Source organism: Monocercomonoides exilis, assembly GCF_001643675.1.
Source record: "Monocercomonoides exilis strain PA203 chromosome Unknown scaffold25-1336746, whole genome shotgun sequence".
In the NCBI taxonomy this organism is placed as follows: Eukaryota; Preaxostyla; order Oxymonadida; family Polymastigidae; genus Monocercomonoides; species Monocercomonoides exilis.
Window position 1 is genome coordinate 1,091,560 of NW_027150570.1, and position 17,491 is coordinate 1,109,050.

Below are 17,491 nucleotides of genomic sequence, written 5' to 3' on the forward strand. Positions count from 1 at the left end.
GTCCAGTTTCGATTCTTCCAATAAATCAAGAGTGTGTGTTCATTATCAGACACACATCAAACATTCAAATTGAATAATAATTGCGTTTTATATTCATCCTTCAACATCTTTTTGAGATGATCTTTCTTTTCATTTTAATCACTTTTCAATTTCTATTAAATTTGTTGTCTGGGCCGTTTCCATCGCCAACTTTAATATCATCTTTGTTCTCATCTATCAGAACACACTCCACTATTCTGCTATTTCTTCGAGAAATGCTTTCGCACCTTTCTTCATTGCTATCCCCTGAATAGCAAAGAGCATCTGTTGCTGTAAGCATCACTGCATTCGTTGGAAATAATCTAATGAATTCTCTCTTCATACTTGAAAGTGACACTCTGTCTGGCGCCTGCGCCAGTACACTTTTCTCCACCACTCCTTTCAGCCGAGACCCCTCAACTTTTTTCATATTCGGTCTCTCTCCATTCACTATCTTATCTCCAGCCACCTCTGCCTCGTACTCCCCAAACGGGATCTGCATAGTCAGACACTCCCACAGCATCATCCCAATCGAGAACGAAACTGACTCCTTTGCTGCTCCCATCTTCTTGTTGATTAACAATTCTGGTGCCTTCCACCTAAAGCACTCTTTTTTAAAGAAATCCTCGTCTTCAAAGGCTGATGAGGGAAGAGAGTCACTATCCTCATCATCATCACTTGCAGAAGTCACAACAGTTGATGATGAGACGGACGATGAATCCGAATCATCAGACAATAAGTCTGAGTGCATCACAATGCAGATGACCATGTGTTCAGAAAACAGCACAATGTGTGGACTCAGATTGGCAAGCGATTGAAGAGGATTTTCCATTTCATCAAACGAGTGAAGTGCCCCATTCGCCACCCAGAACAGGATCTGGGCAGCTGTTTGCTCCCTTTGTTGAAGGCTCCCAATTTCCATCTCCTTCTTCTCATTCCTCCCATGCAATAACATGAACAACGAATCCCTCAGATCAACAATCAGCTTCTCAAAAGGGGATGAACAGGCCATGGCATCCACCAGATTCGACATTGATGAGGTGGTGGGGCACAGATCCTCCCCTCGAACAAAAGTTGAATCTGAATCAGTTGTTGAAGTGGTGGAAGTGGATGAGATGGATGGCGATGGTGTTCGCTTTCTTGTCTCCTCTTCTTCAACCTTTTCCAATGCCCATTCAGGAATCTTGTTTGAATCTCTTCCCAGAATGTATTCAGTGGAGCCGCTCTCAGCCAAAAGATGCTCTGATGATTCTGAATGTTGCATATTCGTATCATATGCTCTCTTCTTGATTCTCTCTTCATTCTTCTTCTCTGCTTCCCTCTCTGCTCTTCGCCACTGCTCCTCTGGTGACATCTCCATCGTCGCCATCTCAAACGCCTTCGGATCCTTTCTGATATTATCATTCACAATCTCTCTCAGATCGTTGTTCTCATTCTTTTCCTTTCTCCATCGAACAGCCAGAACAATAATGACCGCAAGCAGTATTACAACAATCACAATGCAAACAATCAACAACCAATAAGATTTCCCTTCTTTCCCTCCTTCAACCACTTTTTCATTTTCATTCTTTGATTCGGTTTTGTTTTTCAGAATCTGAGGAGAAGTCTCTGCTAATAGCTTTCCATACAAAATCACAACAGATATCTCTGTATCAGCTGAAGCCAATGAAATATTTTCTGATGGAATTGTTCCAGTCACTTCCGTTTCTGAAACAAAACTGTCTTCCTCAAACTGAAATGTCTCAACCAACTCCACTTCCTCTGTTTTGAATGTTAATCTGAATAATAAGTCACAAGGAAGAAGAAGTGATCCTTTGAATTTAATTCCAATGTTGCTTCCATTTTCATTCACTGAAACATCTTCCAGTCTGGGAATGAAGAAAGGTGATGCCCTTTCTCCTGCAATTCCATCAAGTGTGCATCTATCATTCAAAATCCAAAGAGAAGAATTATCTTTCAACCCATCTCCTCCTTTTAAGCTCGAAATTGTCAGTGAGGCAGAATCTGTGCAGAGAATGTTTCTTCTCACTGATGGATATTTTTCAATGAATGGATTGTTGTTCTCAAACTCTCCTTTCTCAATTGTCAAATTACCAGCAGATGTGGATAATCCACCTGATGAAGCATTCAACATTGTTGCATAAGTCATCACCAATGAAGAATTCGTTGAATGAACAAGCGATCCATTCCATTGACAGATATCTGTTATTATATTCATATTCTCACTTTCCCTTTCTTTCGCAAGAACTCCAATAAATCTGCATAAATCCATCAAAATATTCCTTCCATTGTTCATCTCCATAATGCTTCCTTTGTCAGACATGGAATAACAGTTTGAACACGAGCAATTAGAAAGTGTTATTTGAGCAGAAGTTGATGAACCAGAGAGAACAGAAGCTCCTTCTGAATTTCTCGAACAGTTGTTGAATGAGGAGATTCCAATTGAAACTATTCCTGAAGACAAATCGTTAATCTCAAGGATACCACTTTCAGATAGCTTCACCCCATCTGCATCAATTCCATTGAATACAACACTTCCACATTGCCCAATCTCAACAACATTTCTTGTTGATTCAATCTGTTCCAGTTTGATGTTTGTAATATTGATCTCATCCCCGCTTAACAAAAAAGAAGACTTCTTGAATGAAAGCATTGATATTGAACAGTTGTCAATGTGAAGAATTCCATTTCCGATGTTCAACAATGTTGAGTTCAGAAAAACAGGTCGAGTATCATCCGATTGTCCAACTGACGAAAAATCAACAAACAAAAGAGAAAGTTGGCCATTTGCTTCACGAATGATTGAACTGCCTGAATAAGAAAATGGCTGGCCAAAGTTGAATTTCAATCTCTCAATCCGAACATTCTCTGAGGAAGTTAAAATATTTCCTTCATTTTCAGCAATTGTTGAGTTCATATGCACCAAAGCGATTGAAGGAGATTCCAGCGAGCGGATGATCACATTCAAAGCACTGCTTTCTCCATTGACGATTGTTTCCTCTGATATCAATAGCTGCGAATAACGTGATGGAATAATGTGTTGAATTCCAACATTCAGCGACTCGCAAGGCTTGCCGAACTCTCCACATTGCTTGCTGTCTTCGTGGTTGTCTGCAGCAGAAGACACAAATATCGTCTCGCTCTGATATTTCACAACTCTCAGAAGAAGATCCTCTTCCCCCACAAACGAGTCTGTTGTGCAGCCCCATATCGCCCGCTCCTTCACAAACGGCGCTCTGAAATCCAGCAAGAATTGTTCATCTGCAATTTGATTTTCGAGTGAGTGGCATTTCACATACACGTCTCTCCCTCTAAACGCTGAGTTATCCTTGAATGTGATATTTGACAGCACAAAGTTCAGTGGCTGCTCAGCTATCGATGAACATTCCAGAAACAGCCACCCACCTCTTCCTGTGCTCGAGCAGAAACACTCAGAAATCGTGCAAAATGAGCACTCAAAGTTTCCTCCTTCATTCAACAGGGAAAATATTGCCCCTCCCTTTCCGCACCTCGTTCCTCCACACTTCTTCATCGTTGTGTTTTTTATCACCGTTTTCAATGGCTCATCATCATCGTCATTTCGAATGATAGGAATATCAGCAGTTGTGTTCTGGGTGACTTCTTCGAATACACTCCACTCAATAACTATGTTTTTATCAGCTTCATTGATCCTTCTTATCCTTTCAGCTGCACTCTTTGATATGCTCAATCCACTTGATCCATCCAGATCAACATTCTTCATCGTCAGATTTTTGATGTTCAGCATCGTTGAAGATAACACAGAAATCACATCCTTTGAAAAAGACAGCGATTGTATTGTCACCAATTCCAATTGAACCGTGCCTCCATCTGCCTTGATCAATCCATAGCTGATTATTTCTTCTCTGCTTTCTTCCATTTTAGTGAATGAACAGTCCGTCACAGTCAACAATCCATTGCTTGAACAAACGTGCAGCAAAGTCTTAGCTCCGCTTGCGAATGAAGATGGAACTACAAAGTTTATCAGTTCGAAATTTGTAATTCCCTGAATCTTCATTGCTTCTTCTTCTGCTCCTTCAAGAGATGAAGCAGATTCCAATGAGCATATTTCTTCATCATTTGATTTTATGCAAACTCCGCTCACATCAACACTTTTCTGAAGAATCACCTTCTCAACGATACTAATATTCTTTTCATTTCCTTCTGGCAATCGATCCAGAGAATAATCGATTGACAGGCAAGGACAATCCGAAAACCCACAAGCACCCATATCTTTTCCTTCGCCTCCAACAAATATCTCTGATCCAAGTGCAATCCAGAAATAAATCAGTGGAATGGCATTTGTTGTGTCACTTCCATCAAACCCTCTCATCGAATCCAAGGAAATATCATTCAGATTCTCAGATACAAACGGAAGCGATGCATTTGTGATGCTCTTTGTCAGGCTTGGCGATTCGACAAACAGGTCATTTCCATGTTTTGCAATATTTGGCTTGCCTGCATCAAAAACAGGTGATGAGATCACAAATGAAGAATCATCATCAATCAATTTCAGCTCCATTCCTCCCCCAAACCCAATCTTCCGTTCTTCTGCTGGTGCTGTGCATCCTGTGAATGTGCATGAAATAACATTCATTTGAATGCTCCCTTTCAACTGAGCATCGATAGCCCCTCCTCTGCTTCCATCAGCCAAAACAGAGCATCCATCAAAATCACATTCTTCAATATTTATTTCTGCATTTGAATTTTCATCATTGCTATTATCAATGCTCACACAACCTCCACTTCCAGCTGTTCTTTCGATTTCTGTGAAAGTGCAGTTCGTCATGTTCAGCCACTGATTGCTTATCAACTCTGCCTTTGTTCCACTTCCAGACAATGAGATCAATGGACTTCTCCTCAAATCAATCGATGAAGCTGAGAATTTGTCGAGTATCAGGATCCCTGACTCAACGGACAAGAATAAGGATACCAGTTCTGATGAAGAATTTTGAAGAGTTAAAGAACATTGAGACAAAGTTAATTGAGAAGAAGAAGAAATGAAAGTGGAATGAAGAGGAAGGGAAGATGGGAGAGAGAAGATAAGTTTTGACAAGACTGTTTCAATGCTTGCTGTTATCATCGCTGAATTGGATGTTGCACTCGAATCAGAGACTGTCCAGCCACTTTCATCATCATTTCCTCGGATTTCATGCTTTTGATCAGCAAAGGCCAATTCATCAGCCATCATAATCATTCCATTCGCAATAACTTTCTTTTCTCCTGTTTGCCTTGTGAGAGAGTGCTTCAAAGTCAAACAGGGGAATTGGACTATTCCACAATGAGAATGGTCAGATGCCTCAGAATTGCTCACACATATTTCTGTTGGAATTGGAAGGAGATAGATGCACAGAGGAATGGCCACGCTTGTGTTTCCATTGTCGTATCCTCGCACTTTATCAAAAAAATCCAGTGAACCTGTAACACACTTGATTTTTTGTGATTTTGCAGTTTCTTCCAGATTGGGTGAAATGACAAAGATATCACTTCCCCATTTGGCTGTGTTCGTTCCAAATTCCGAGGAGATCAGAAAATTTGGATTTTCATTCAATAATCGAAGAAGAATTCCTCCCCCAAGACCATTGGATGCCGAACAAAAGCATCCATCGAGAGATCCACCTTTCACTTTCACTTCATTTTCATTCCCTGCACATAACATCATTGATCCTCCATTCTCTGAGCCTGTGCTCCCACAACCAGAAAATGAGCATGAATTCAGCTTAATGTTTGTCTTGTCATTAGAAAATGAGATTACAGCTGCTCCACTATTTGTTCTCTCAGCCCCATCAAAGGCACACTCCGAAAGCGTCAATGATATTTCATTTGTCGAAGAAAGCGAAAACAATGAAGTTGTCAAAATCGTCTTTGCCCAGTTCACATTGTCCATCTGCAGCACACCATTCTGAACATTGATCAGCTCTGTTGTGAATGCTGTTTCTGTTGATTGCCCACTTCCAGCAGATATGTTCAGTCTGCTGATACTCATCCCTCCTGCTCCAGAAATATCAAATAGCCTTGACCCACGGTTATTCGGATGAATAAAGTTATGCACAAGAGCAAAGTCTCTCACAGTCAATGTGCCTGTCGAGACAGCAAAAAGAGACAACCCAGCTGCTTCCAATTCCGTCTGCACAGTTGTTGTTGAATCACATTGACCATATATTGCATAAACATTGATGTCACAATTCACACTTTTGGTCTCTGCAATTGTACCTGCAAGTATCTCGATATCTGTAACAAATTCCGGAATCAGCTGAGTGAGGCAGCGGTTGATGGTGCAGCAAGGATGGCCTTCATCTCGTCCGCATGCATATGTATCAATGGAATTAGGTTCTGTTTGTACTGAGGAGACATATCTAATTCTTCTACTGTCATTTCGCAGCCATTCGCTTCTATCGACAACGAAATAGCAACTTGTACTCACTCTATTTTCTGTTTGTCTTGTAGAACAGCAGGTGGAATCTATGTTGTTTTCTGTTGATCCATGAAGAGCAACATCATGTCCTCCTGAGATGCATGTATTGTTGTGGAAAAAACAATAATATAGCAATGTTCCGTTGTTGTAGTTATTAATTAATATACCTACAGCACCTCCTGCATACATAGAATAGCAATTACAGAACAGGCAGTTCGAAATAACAACTTTATCCGTTGGATCCCAATGGATAATTGCCCCCCCTGCACCATCAGAAGAACTGTTACATCGACAGTTATCAAAAAATGAATTAATAATGCATTCTTTCTGTCTTTCACTTTTCGTCGGGCAAAGTTCAACTGCTCCTCCATCGTTTCCCGAAGAACAGTTTTGAAACAAACAATCTTCAACTATTGGCCGTGTCAATATTGTTTCAAACAGAATGCCTCCTCCCCCATAATTTGTAGTTGCTGCAGCCGAACATTGGACAAAGGAAGAATGACGCACAATACATTCTGCAATTATCAACGCATATATTCCTCCACCTCTTGTTAAAGAAGCATTGCATCTCATAAAAGAAGAATTTTCAACTTTCAGAATGGCATTTGAATTGTCATGCACATAAAGAGCACCTCCTTGTGGTGCTGTGCAATCAGTCCATTCGCACAATGAAAATGATTGGCTATCAGTTATATTCATCTGTCCTTTTTTCTCAAGAGCATTCATTTCTCTTTTTCCAAAGTTTATTGATGTGTTTCTGCAGACAAATTCTTCTGAAGAAAATGATCCACTTGAGATCCCTCCTTCAAACACATTCACACACGAAAAAATGAGGCAATTCTCCATTGAACTCAAGCAGCATGAATGCTCCATTTGGCAATCACTATAATTGTCTAATTTCACAGACATGTTCCTGAAGGCACAATCATGAATCTGTTCGCTTTGGCTCTTTCCAGACAATAGGAAATAACCTGATGATGAAACAGTCAGATCTGCAACGATGGAATTTCTCAAAACAGCAATATTTGAATCATCAGATGAAAATATGAGACTGGAGGGGTTAACATTCGTTTGGGGGATCAAACTCATATTTGTGAAGCAGATTGCCCCACTTTGCAAAAGAAAAGGAGATGTTGATTTTTGGTGGGAAATGCAGGAATCAATCATTATAGTTGATTTGTATGTTATAAGCATCAAAGGAGAAGACAAATATTCAAGTGCCACAATTTTCAGTCCAACTGTAGAATTGTGGAGCCCCAAAAATGTGTTTTTCACTGTAGAAAGTCCTGACTGTAATCTTTTCACTTCTAAAAATGAACTATGTTCAAATAAATAATTGTTATCAGCCTCTGACAGATATTGTGCATCATTTGAATAACCTGAACACAAATAAAGAAAATTATTGAAAAAATTACAGTTCAAAAGAATACCTTTGTTTCGAAATGTGGCACTTCCAGAGACATATTGTGCTTCAAATGTCTTCCCAAGAATCAAACATACCAAAATGCACAAATGCATTCTCATGCGGAATGAGAATAAATTTTGATTAAAAAATTTAATATTCTCCGGATGATCAAATCGAAATAAATAATGGTTTTTTACACAATGGAAAATTGAAAAAATCTTTCTTTCAGCAAATCATTTTGTGGGCTTTTGAAATACATTTGGAGCATATCCAAAGCATGAAGCTTCATTGGTTTTTTCATGAATGAATCGGTATTTGCTGATGCAGATGAAATTTTTGCATATCAAAAAATAAAATAAAATAAAAGGATAAAATTGAACAAAAGATTTTAAAAAAACCTTTTCAAAAAGAAACTTCAGTTCAACAAATGCGCAAAAAGTCGAAAATCTCTCATCCAAATTAATGAACTCAAAATCACCTTTTGAATGTGTTGTTTTGAATTGTCAAATTTCAATTCTCCCATTGCTCTTAATTGATGAGCCATTCATCATTCACTCTCTCTTTCTTCTTCTCTTCATTTCCACTCTTTTCCAATCTGCTCGTTATACTCTCACCTGTTTTACCTTTTCACTTGGCTTCGTCTGCTTCTAACCAGCAAACATCCAAATTAACTTTTCTTCGTTATTCGTTCCCCGCTTTCTTGCTCCTTTACCATTTTTAGTATTTTTCAAATTTTGTGAACAGTTGTGTTTGCATTTCAAAAATGTCTTATCTGTTTTTCTCGTTGATAAAAGATGCTTTAAAGAAACCATTCGTTCCAATTAAAAGGGCGTATAATGTAAACCTTCTCTGCATATGTTCTTGAAAAAATTAGAAATGACAAAAATTGCAAATAAACAAAGAAAGAAATCAAACTCGTTGTTGTTATCACTCAAAAATAAATTCATTTTGCAAATATACACATTATATATTATAATATTATTCAATCACATTCTTTTTTTCAATTCAGAAAATTTTCCATCATTCAAAAAAATCAATTATTATCTGCAAACAAGAACATATGCATTTTTTCTTTCTTCTCCAGCTAAGCATTCTCATTGCGAAATGCAAATACCTTATCCATCCTCCCTTCTCGCTTTGCGACTTCTTGCTCCTCGCTTTCTGTCCTGTATTTGCCTTGTTTCCATATCTTCCTTCTCCCTCCAAGTAACCTCGTCCTTTCACTATGTTTCCATCTTTTTCTTCTCTCTCTCTCTCTCTCTTATCGCTCGCTTTCAATTCCTCCAATAATGTTGTCTTTTCGTCCCATGCAAATCCTTCCAATGCATTATCGTTCAATATCACAGCCTTTTCTGATCAATTGCATGTATTTGAATAAAATCTGCATATCTTCAAATATCTCCACTAAAATACCTAAAAAGGGAAAGACAATGGAGAATGTGAAAGTCAAATGAATAGAATTTATGAAAAAATGATTTAAACCTCGCAATGAATGTCATGTGGTTGATGTTCAAGTGATGTTCAAAACATTGCTTTTCATTGTTAAAAAGCAACCAATGCATTTTCGACAAATCTGATAAAGTTGCAATGGAAATGGAAATATATTCAAAGAAGAATGCAAATCGGAATGGATTTGGAAAATTGACAAAATCACTGAAATCTTTGAAACTTCACTTGGCAAAATAAATAAATGCATAAAGAATTGAAGAAAACGTTGGCAAAAAAATAGTGGTGCACTCAAAGGAATATTCTCTGTTTCTGTGCACGGTGTTTGTGGTGCTTTGTCAAAGGAATCAACATCTGCTCCGCTATTAAGCAGTTTTGCTCTGACTGTTCAAAATGGGAATGCCGGCGGACTCTACTTTTATGTGTTGCCTTTCTTCAGAATTTTTTGTTTGATCTGGCTGTTGAACTGCACTGATTGAATGAGGATTTGACAATGCTCCTTCAGTTGAATATGCCTTCACTTTCAATTCTTTTGTTTCTGCATCTCCATCGCAAAAAAAATGGAGTAGTTCCGGTCTTTTCTTTTTCGATGCTGCTCTCACAATAAGGTTCTATTTGGATTTTACAGTTATCAGAACATTTTTAATGGTTCAAATCAAATCAAATTATCTTTTCTCGAATCAGCTTTGTGATTATAACTAAAATGCATATAATGTCAAAAATGACATGGTATAGCTTTGTTTTCCCTGTAAATGAATTTTTGTCCTTTTGTTTTTAATTATTTTTTAAAAAAACAACAATAGTTAATTGAATATAAAAACGTTCATTTTTCTTTTTTTCACAAGATTAAGAAATGAAAATCAGTTATTTCTTATCGAATTCCAATTTTAAAAGCATTTTTTCAAACATTTATTGTGAGTGAAGATGTTATTTTTTTTTTTAACTTTTTGTTGCATAATGCACTATGTTTTTATTCCATTTCTATTTATTATTTTTGAAAAAACCCCTTTTGTTTATTTTTCAAGTGAAAATTCAAATTGAAAATTTTCATCATAATTTCATTCTAATACACGAAAATACACCAGAATAGAACAAATAACATTATCCAGCATTTGTTTCCATATTGATGAAATTCGGTGAGAAGGAAAGAAAATTTGATAAAGACTTGAAATTTTTGTTTTTACTATAAAAAAAAACAAAAAAAAGAGGAAAATTTTTGTCTAAAACTTCATTAAAAAAATATGCTCAGTGGATGAACATTTTTTATTCATAAAATATGAAAAAAATGAGTTCTTTTTTTCGAATCCATATCATGTGTCAAAATTTTTTTGAAAAGTTCCTTTTATTTAATTTTCAAAGAAAATAAAAATTTCGTATTTCGATCAAATTTCTGTTTCCACTCACCAAACTTTACTGTTATGAAAATAATATCTCAACAATGTTATTATTTCCATTTTTGTGAATTTTCATGATTGGGAACAGAAATTTGATCGAAACATGAAATTTTCAATTTGTTAGAAAATTAAACAAAAGGAACTTTTCACAAAAATTTAGACATGTTGCAAAATATTATGTCATGATTTTAATGATGCAAGTTAGCAATTATGAAATTTCAATTTATTCACAAATTTGATAAAGTATTATAAAGTTTAAAAGTGATTCAATTTTATTGTGCACAAAGCAAAACAGCTTGATAGTTCAAGTTTCACCACAAATTTCTTTTCAAAAACGATGATCCAAATTCTTTTTCCAAACAGTCGCTCACAATTCATGTTAATTGTTAAATGTCGGTAACAATGATTCTTTAATTATTATGGTTGTTCCAGTTTAACATATGGGTTATAATTTTTGAAAAGTCGCAACTGTTTAATATCTGGGTTAAATAAAAATATTCATAATTAGATCATTTTTTGCAAGATATTCATCAAGCTTCTCTGCCATGAAAATGTTCTTTCATCAAATAGGTTTGAATTTTTATATTTGCATATTAAAATAGTTTGATGAATAAATTGAAAAAAAATGATCTAATTATGAATATTTTTATTTAACCCAGATATTAAACAGTTGCGACTTTTCAAAAATTATAACCCATATTTGTCTATCTTTTCACTGGAAATGCCTTTTTCATTATCGACTTTCAATATATCTTCATTTGAAACAACATTAACAGGATTCATTCCAAAATTAGACCTCCACTTCATTTCATCCATCTTGTATCGAAACCCTTCAAAAACAAAAGTTTCATTTATTCGTTCCTTCTTCGACGCATGCAAAATTAGAAAAGTGAAAATACTTTCAAACGTGCGAATTGCAAAGGCACTCAACTGCACACCGAGTTTTATCTGCCACATTCGAACCGGATACAAAAGGAAAAAGGTTATTGGGAAATAGAACATATTGATGACCAGGAAACAAGAAAAATGAGTCACAGAAATTCTGAAAAATTTGAGAGAGATAAGAAAACAAATCACACTGAAAACGCTAAGAGCCGTTGTTGCGAAAGTTTGTCACAAAACGCCTTCTTACAATTTTCATTCTTCATTCATAAAAAGGCATAGCGAGGAATTGATGATCGTCTCTTCAAGATTGAGAGACGTAAAAAGAATGAATATATCGGAACAAAGCATTATCACCTGGAAAAATCATTTAATTCAATATGTGTGTGGAAAATATTCTTCAATGATCTTTTGTGCTGATGAATCAGGTTATCACGCGCATGAAGATACAAGAAAGATGAACTTCATAGTGGGAACAAATGAAAATCGTGAAATCAATCTCACGCCTGCAGATAGAAGAGAGAAAAGGATATCATTGCTCCATCGCATTTCGCTTGATGGAACTTTTGTTCCTCCTTGTTTTCTGGTGCAAAAACCATTCAACACAAGATCCGTTCTATTTCTAGGATATCAAACCAGAATTCATGGTTGTGTGGAAATCGGAAATTCGTCTTATTTCACAAAGGAGTTGTTCGAAAACTGGATTGAGAAAGTTTTCATTCCTCAAATCAACATCAAAAGAATAATTTTACCAGATAAGCATGCACATGCTGTGTTAATGTTTGATGAATACCGAATACACATGTCAGATAATGTATTGACTCGACTTGCTAATGAAAATATATTGCTTTTGGTTTTACCTCTGAATACCACACATTTGCTGCAGTCATTGGATTTGTCAATTTTTTCTCTTTGGAAGCTTTTATTTCAACAGGTTAGGATTGATTCAACACACGACAGCGTAAAACAAATTTTGTGGGTTGGAATGAACGCAATATTGCAAGTTTCTTCATCGATAAACATTTTTTCTGCTTTTAAGGAAAGTGGACTTGTGAATGATTTTCACAGAACTCCTTCAACAGCGGCGATCTTCAAAGAAAGCTTCGAAAAAGTGATTAAAATTGTCAAATTGGACAACAAATCATTGCCGCTTTCATGTGCAAGAAAAACAAGATAAACAAAGAGAGGAAAATGGGGAATTATGAACATTGACAAAATTCCAGTTCATTTTGGACTTCCGCAATAAACAACACTTAGTGAACAATTTAAATTTTGAATAGTTTTTTTCATTCTTATTTAATCGCGCATTTCAAAAAAAACATGATATAATTAACAAAATATTCAGCAAATCTTTGATTTTCAAGATTTATGAATTTCAAAATGAATTGACAATTAACAAGAACAGTGAATAACTGAAGTGGAAAAGAAACTTCGAATATTTTGTTGCAGATAAAAAAAACAAAAGTTGAAGAGAAAAGAAAAGAAAGAAAATATAAATGAAAAAATGTTAATAATAAACAAGAATTATAGTTAATGAATTCAAACATAAAGAATAAGAAAAATCGGCTATTTGTTAAAAACCAAGAAAGTTTTTTGTGATGAATTTAGAAATCAAATCAATAACAGCGGCTTAAATTTTGAGAATGAATTTTCCGGTTAACAGAGAATTTTTTTTCCAAATGCTCAAAACATTGAAATTGCAACAAAAGTTAATGTGTTTGATGAAAAAAATAACACAATTTTCTGTAAATAGCGTGACTTTATTTCAGTGTTCATTTATTAATATTCAAAGGATGTTTTCGAATAAAGATTTTTGATCAACACAACGTGGCTGTTCATTCTTTAAATCATCCTTTCGTTCAAGTATTGATCAAAATTTTTTTCTCAATGGGATTTTGAATTAGATTTATTTTCTTTGAAACATCGTCATAAAATGAATGCATTTTCCTTAGAAGTTCATTTTTTATAAAATCACATTGATAACAATAATTTAAATCAAAACTCGAACGAAAGACTGATTTCAAAAAGGATCAGCCACATTTCCTTTTAAGCTTCATCACAATATGCAAGAGTTATCCGACGTAATTCATTGTTTCAAAATCCCATTTATGTTGAAATTATTTTCTGAACTCGAATGAAAGTGTGATTTCGAAAAGGACCAACCATCTTGTTTTTAAAAAAATCTCACATTTTCTAAAAATTTTGATCATAAATGACTTTGCCTTGATTTAAAAATTGAAAACAATATAATATTTTCTGAACTCCAAAAAGCAGATATTAATAATATTTCAATCCAAATATTTATTTGAAATCAAATTATTTTGTGATGTTACAAATTTTAAATAAAAAAAAATTTAAAATTTGACACTCCACGGTTTATTATTTATAATTAAAAATGAAGAATTACAACCCAACAAAAAGCTACATCGAGTAAAGTAAAGTAAAGAAAAGAAATCAAACATCATAATAAAATAAATGCAGTTCAATCAAAAAATATATACAGCATATAAACATAATATGACAATTTAACTGCAAATATTTCAAATTTATAAAATTTCATATTTTCTCAGATGTAACATTTCGAGAGCTTTTATGATGAGTTGAGCTTCGGCGAGTCTTTTTGCGAGAATCCTGCGGATGAGACGAGCCTGAGTAGTGCTGTTGATGCTTGCGGGAACTCGAATGTGACGATGCATTGAGAACAGAATCAGGCGACAGCTGTGTTGAATCATCCACTTCCACCATTGACTGTGTCACCGTCTCATCATTTACACGCTTTGTAAGTCGCTCTTCAGCAGGCAATGTTTTTGCAGGATGTGGATGTGGATGTCGATGCTTCGATGAATGTGACGAGGCCAAAGAGGACGATGAAGAAGAGGAAGAAGAAGAGGAGGAAGAAGAAGAGGAGGAAGAAGAAGAAGATGATGAAGTTGTATTCGCACCTTTCACTTTGTCCGTGCGTGTTGAGAGTCGCTTGCTATTTGCGGCATTTGGAGGAGAAGGTGTGGGTGCCTTTGTGGAGTGCGAAGCTGATGAAGATGCAGAAGCAGATGAAGCAGACTTCGTGTGCTCGTCAGAATCACGTGGAGAGAGAACAGTTGAAGAAGAAGAAGAAGAAGAAGAAGAAGATTGTCTTTTCTTTGAGGAAGATTTGTGCTTTTTCTCTTCATTCTTACCAGATGCCATTGTTTGTGGCTCAGATGCCTTCTCATACTCTTCAAAGGCAGAAACAGCAGGAACTCTGTGGATGGCATCCAGTGTGTAGCGGCGGGGCATAATCTGATAGTGCTTCTGATAGGCACTTTCTGCGGTGCCTCGCGGGGGAAGGGCAGAAAATGAGTTGTGCCGGCCGATCTGGCTGAGAGGATAGAATTGTTGGGGAGAGGGAGGAGAGGCGGTGTTGGGGTTGGTGGAGGAAGTATTAACAGAGGACGAGGAGGACGAGGACGAGGACGAGGATGAGGAGGAGGAAGAAGAAGAGTTAGGATGCTGATGAGGTGGCTGTGATGAACTCGGAATGTCTGGAGACAGTTCAGCAGAGGCAGCAGATGGCATAGCAGATGGAATGACATCGAGTGTTTCAGATGAAGTGAGTGGAGATGCATCGCGAATGGGGTTGCGGGAGTTGTTGCGAGACATCTCATTTTTGGAGGAGTTTGAAGGATTAGCAGTGTTGTTGGAGTTGGAGATGGAGTTTGGGTTAGGATAGTTTGTGGAAGAAGAAGAAGAAGAGGAGGAGGAGGAAGATGACGAAGGAACAGTAGAAGAAGTCAGAGAGGAGACAGGAGTTACAACAGGAACAGGAACAGGGATAGAGGCGAGGTCAGAATGAGAGCGGACAATTGATGCAGAATGCTTAAATGCAGAAGAAGGGCGGGAGGAGGAAGAAGCTTGTGGTGTTTGCAGGAGAGAGTGTGTGAGAGGAGGCGCATTGATCGAAGTCTGCGGCTGGGATTGTCCATACGGCGACGACGACACTTGCTCCACAGCCTCCAGCGGAAGAGGTTGTGGCACTTCAGCTGCAGAGTGGATCATCTTCTTCTTTGCAGCTGGCTTTGTGTTGGTGGCAGAGAGAGACGAGATGAGCAGCGATGCAATGTCCACCTTCCGCTTGGTGTCTTCTTTCTTCTCCTTCTCGTTCTCTCTCACATAATACGCCCCAAACGTGCGTGTCCGTCCAAACAACCCACCGTGCACCCTCCTTCCGCCTGCAGAGGGCGTCGATGATCCATTGATGCGAGAGTCAAGTGGGATGAATGACACATCCGCTCCTGATGCTGAGCCCACAATCACCCCACTTACCACAGCAGAGTGGCGCTTCTTGGACGGCAGAAGGGAGCTGGCAGAGGCAAATGAGGAAGGAGAAGATGTGGAAGACTGCCCTGTCTTGTCTGGATTCGGGCGGATGATGTTCGACAACGGAAGAGATTGGGAAGAGGATGAAGATGATGAATTGTACACTGTGATGTGCTTCTTGCCTATCAGCGGGTGCACATCAGAAAATCGGGACTTCTGGCGAGAGGAGGAATACACACGTGATTGCCCACTGAGCAGAGGTGTCTCGTCAGAATCATTCAGACTCTGCAAATTGCCGCTTCTGGAATCTCTTTTGCTGCCAATTCGTCCTTTCTCTAAATCGTCTTTTGAATTGTTTTTCTTTCCTTTGACTGCAGATTTCGTTTCTCCTTCTTCATTCTCCTCTTCCTCTTCATCCTCTTCTCTCACGTTTTCGTATTCCATAGGCAAGTCTCCAGGCATCACAGCCACTTCCACTCTCTTTCCAACAAGCACCAGCATCGCTACAGACAGAAGCACTTGCCCAATGACCGTGTTCAGCCACGAGAGGACAATGTGAAACACCATTCCTGTCGACTGGTCAGTTACAAGCGCCAAAACGAGAATGATTCCTCTCGCCAGAAAGAGTAACCAACAAATGACTGATTGAAAACTTATCTTCTTCTTCAGCTTTGATACAGTTCGAGTCGCAATTGCAGGGGACATTTTTTTCAAAATGTAGATTCCTAAAACCAAAAATACTATCGATATAATAATATTTATGGCTGCAGAATATGATGCTTCTGAAAGATGAAACACTCGAATTAAATTGTGGTAGGATTTGCTATCTGTATAATACAATGAAATTTGAAGAGCAATGAGAACAGCTGGAACAATGCAGCAGAATATCAATATTGGAAGAAGAATATGGCAGATTTTAACTCGGCGAAACGAAACGTCCGAAACAAGAATTACAACCCAATGTGCAACAACACAAATGAAACAGGTGTTAAAGGCATATGTCGCAAAAGCAGTGAGCATTGTTTCAAGGGGATGCTGTTCGAGAATTGGTCTACCAGATGTTCCAAATACTGCATGCGAAATGATGCTGATCAAATGCATTCAGTTAAAAAATTATGAAATTGAATAAAAATGTGAAAGAGTAATAAATTAAAATATATTTTAGCAAACTGTAAAACGAAAGAAATTGGCAATAACAAATGGAACCAAAATAATAGCTTGAAAGGGTCTTTTCCTTTTGGAAGCTTTTTGATGAACTCAAGGCGTATTAGCTCTTCTATAGAGTAACAAAGTAAAAGTCCACAAATGACACTTTCCGTAATAAATATTAAAATTTATAAGTATTAAGTTAAAATAATAATAATAAAGAAAGCAAACGATTCGACAATGATGGTAATATTATGTAAAGATTCATCAAAATCTGTTGTAGAAAGGAGTTTATTAATCCATCGTGAAGCTCTGTAGATGCCTGGTGATTCTGATTTTGTCCGTAATGCCGATGTTGTACTCTTAAAGGTATGCGAATGGATATTATTTACCATTTCCAGAAACGCATTTAAGGCTTGTACTGTTATTTTAAAGTCAAAAGCAAAATGATTATACTTTGGAATGATCAAC

At 37.0% G+C, this 17,491-nt stretch overlaps 3 protein-coding genes across 3 annotated transcripts; all 3 read right to left on the minus strand.

The window, feature by feature from the left end:
* Positions 1 to 145: 145 nt before the first annotated feature.
* MONOS_1384 (uncharacterized protein) lies at positions 146 to 7,324 on the minus strand (the record flags this gene model as incomplete). The annotated part of the gene is made up of 3 exons (XM_067866579.1): positions 146 to 6,543; positions 6,619 to 6,731; positions 6,891 to 7,324. 3 exons carry the CDS (start codon positions 7,322 to 7,324, stop codon positions 146 to 148), a joined length of 6,945 nt encoding a protein of 2,314 aa, XP_067726703.1.
* A 1,331-nt stretch (positions 7,325 to 8,655) lies between these two features.
* Positions 8,656 to 9,355, minus strand: MONOS_17646 (uncharacterized protein; the record flags this gene model as incomplete). Its single annotated transcript, XM_067870585.1, has 4 exons — positions 8,656 to 8,716; positions 8,971 to 9,208; positions 9,262 to 9,269; positions 9,339 to 9,355. The coding sequence occupies 4 exons, from the start codon at positions 9,353 to 9,355 to the stop codon at positions 8,656 to 8,658; spliced, it is 324 nt and encodes a 107-aa protein (XP_067726704.1).
* A 4,509-nt stretch (positions 9,356 to 13,864) lies between these two features.
* Positions 13,865 to 17,472, minus strand: MONOS_1385 (uncharacterized protein). The gene is made up of 3 exons (XM_067866591.1): positions 17,252 to 17,472; positions 17,045 to 17,185; positions 13,865 to 16,961 (listed from the first exon to the last, which is right to left on the minus strand). The coding sequence occupies exons 1-3, from the start codon at positions 17,413 to 17,415 to the stop codon at positions 14,135 to 14,137; spliced, it is 3,132 nt and encodes a 1,043-aa protein (XP_067726705.1). The 5' UTR covers positions 17,416 to 17,472; the 3' UTR covers positions 13,865 to 14,134.
* Positions 17,473 to 17,491: the final 19 nt, after the last annotated feature.

Coding starts and splice junctions, on each gene's coding strand:
- MONOS_1385 (XM_067866591.1), bottom strand. CDS start 17,415: ATGGTAAATAATATCCATTCGCATACCTTTAAGAGTACAACATCGGCA. Junction 17,186..17,251: donor ATTACCATCATTGTCGAATC/GTTTGCTTTCTT, acceptor TATTACGGAAAG/TGTCATTTGTGGACTTTTAC. Junction 16,962..17,044: donor CCAATTTCTTTCGTTTTACA/GTTTGCTAAAAT, acceptor GCATTTGATCAG/CATCATTTCGCATGCAGTAT.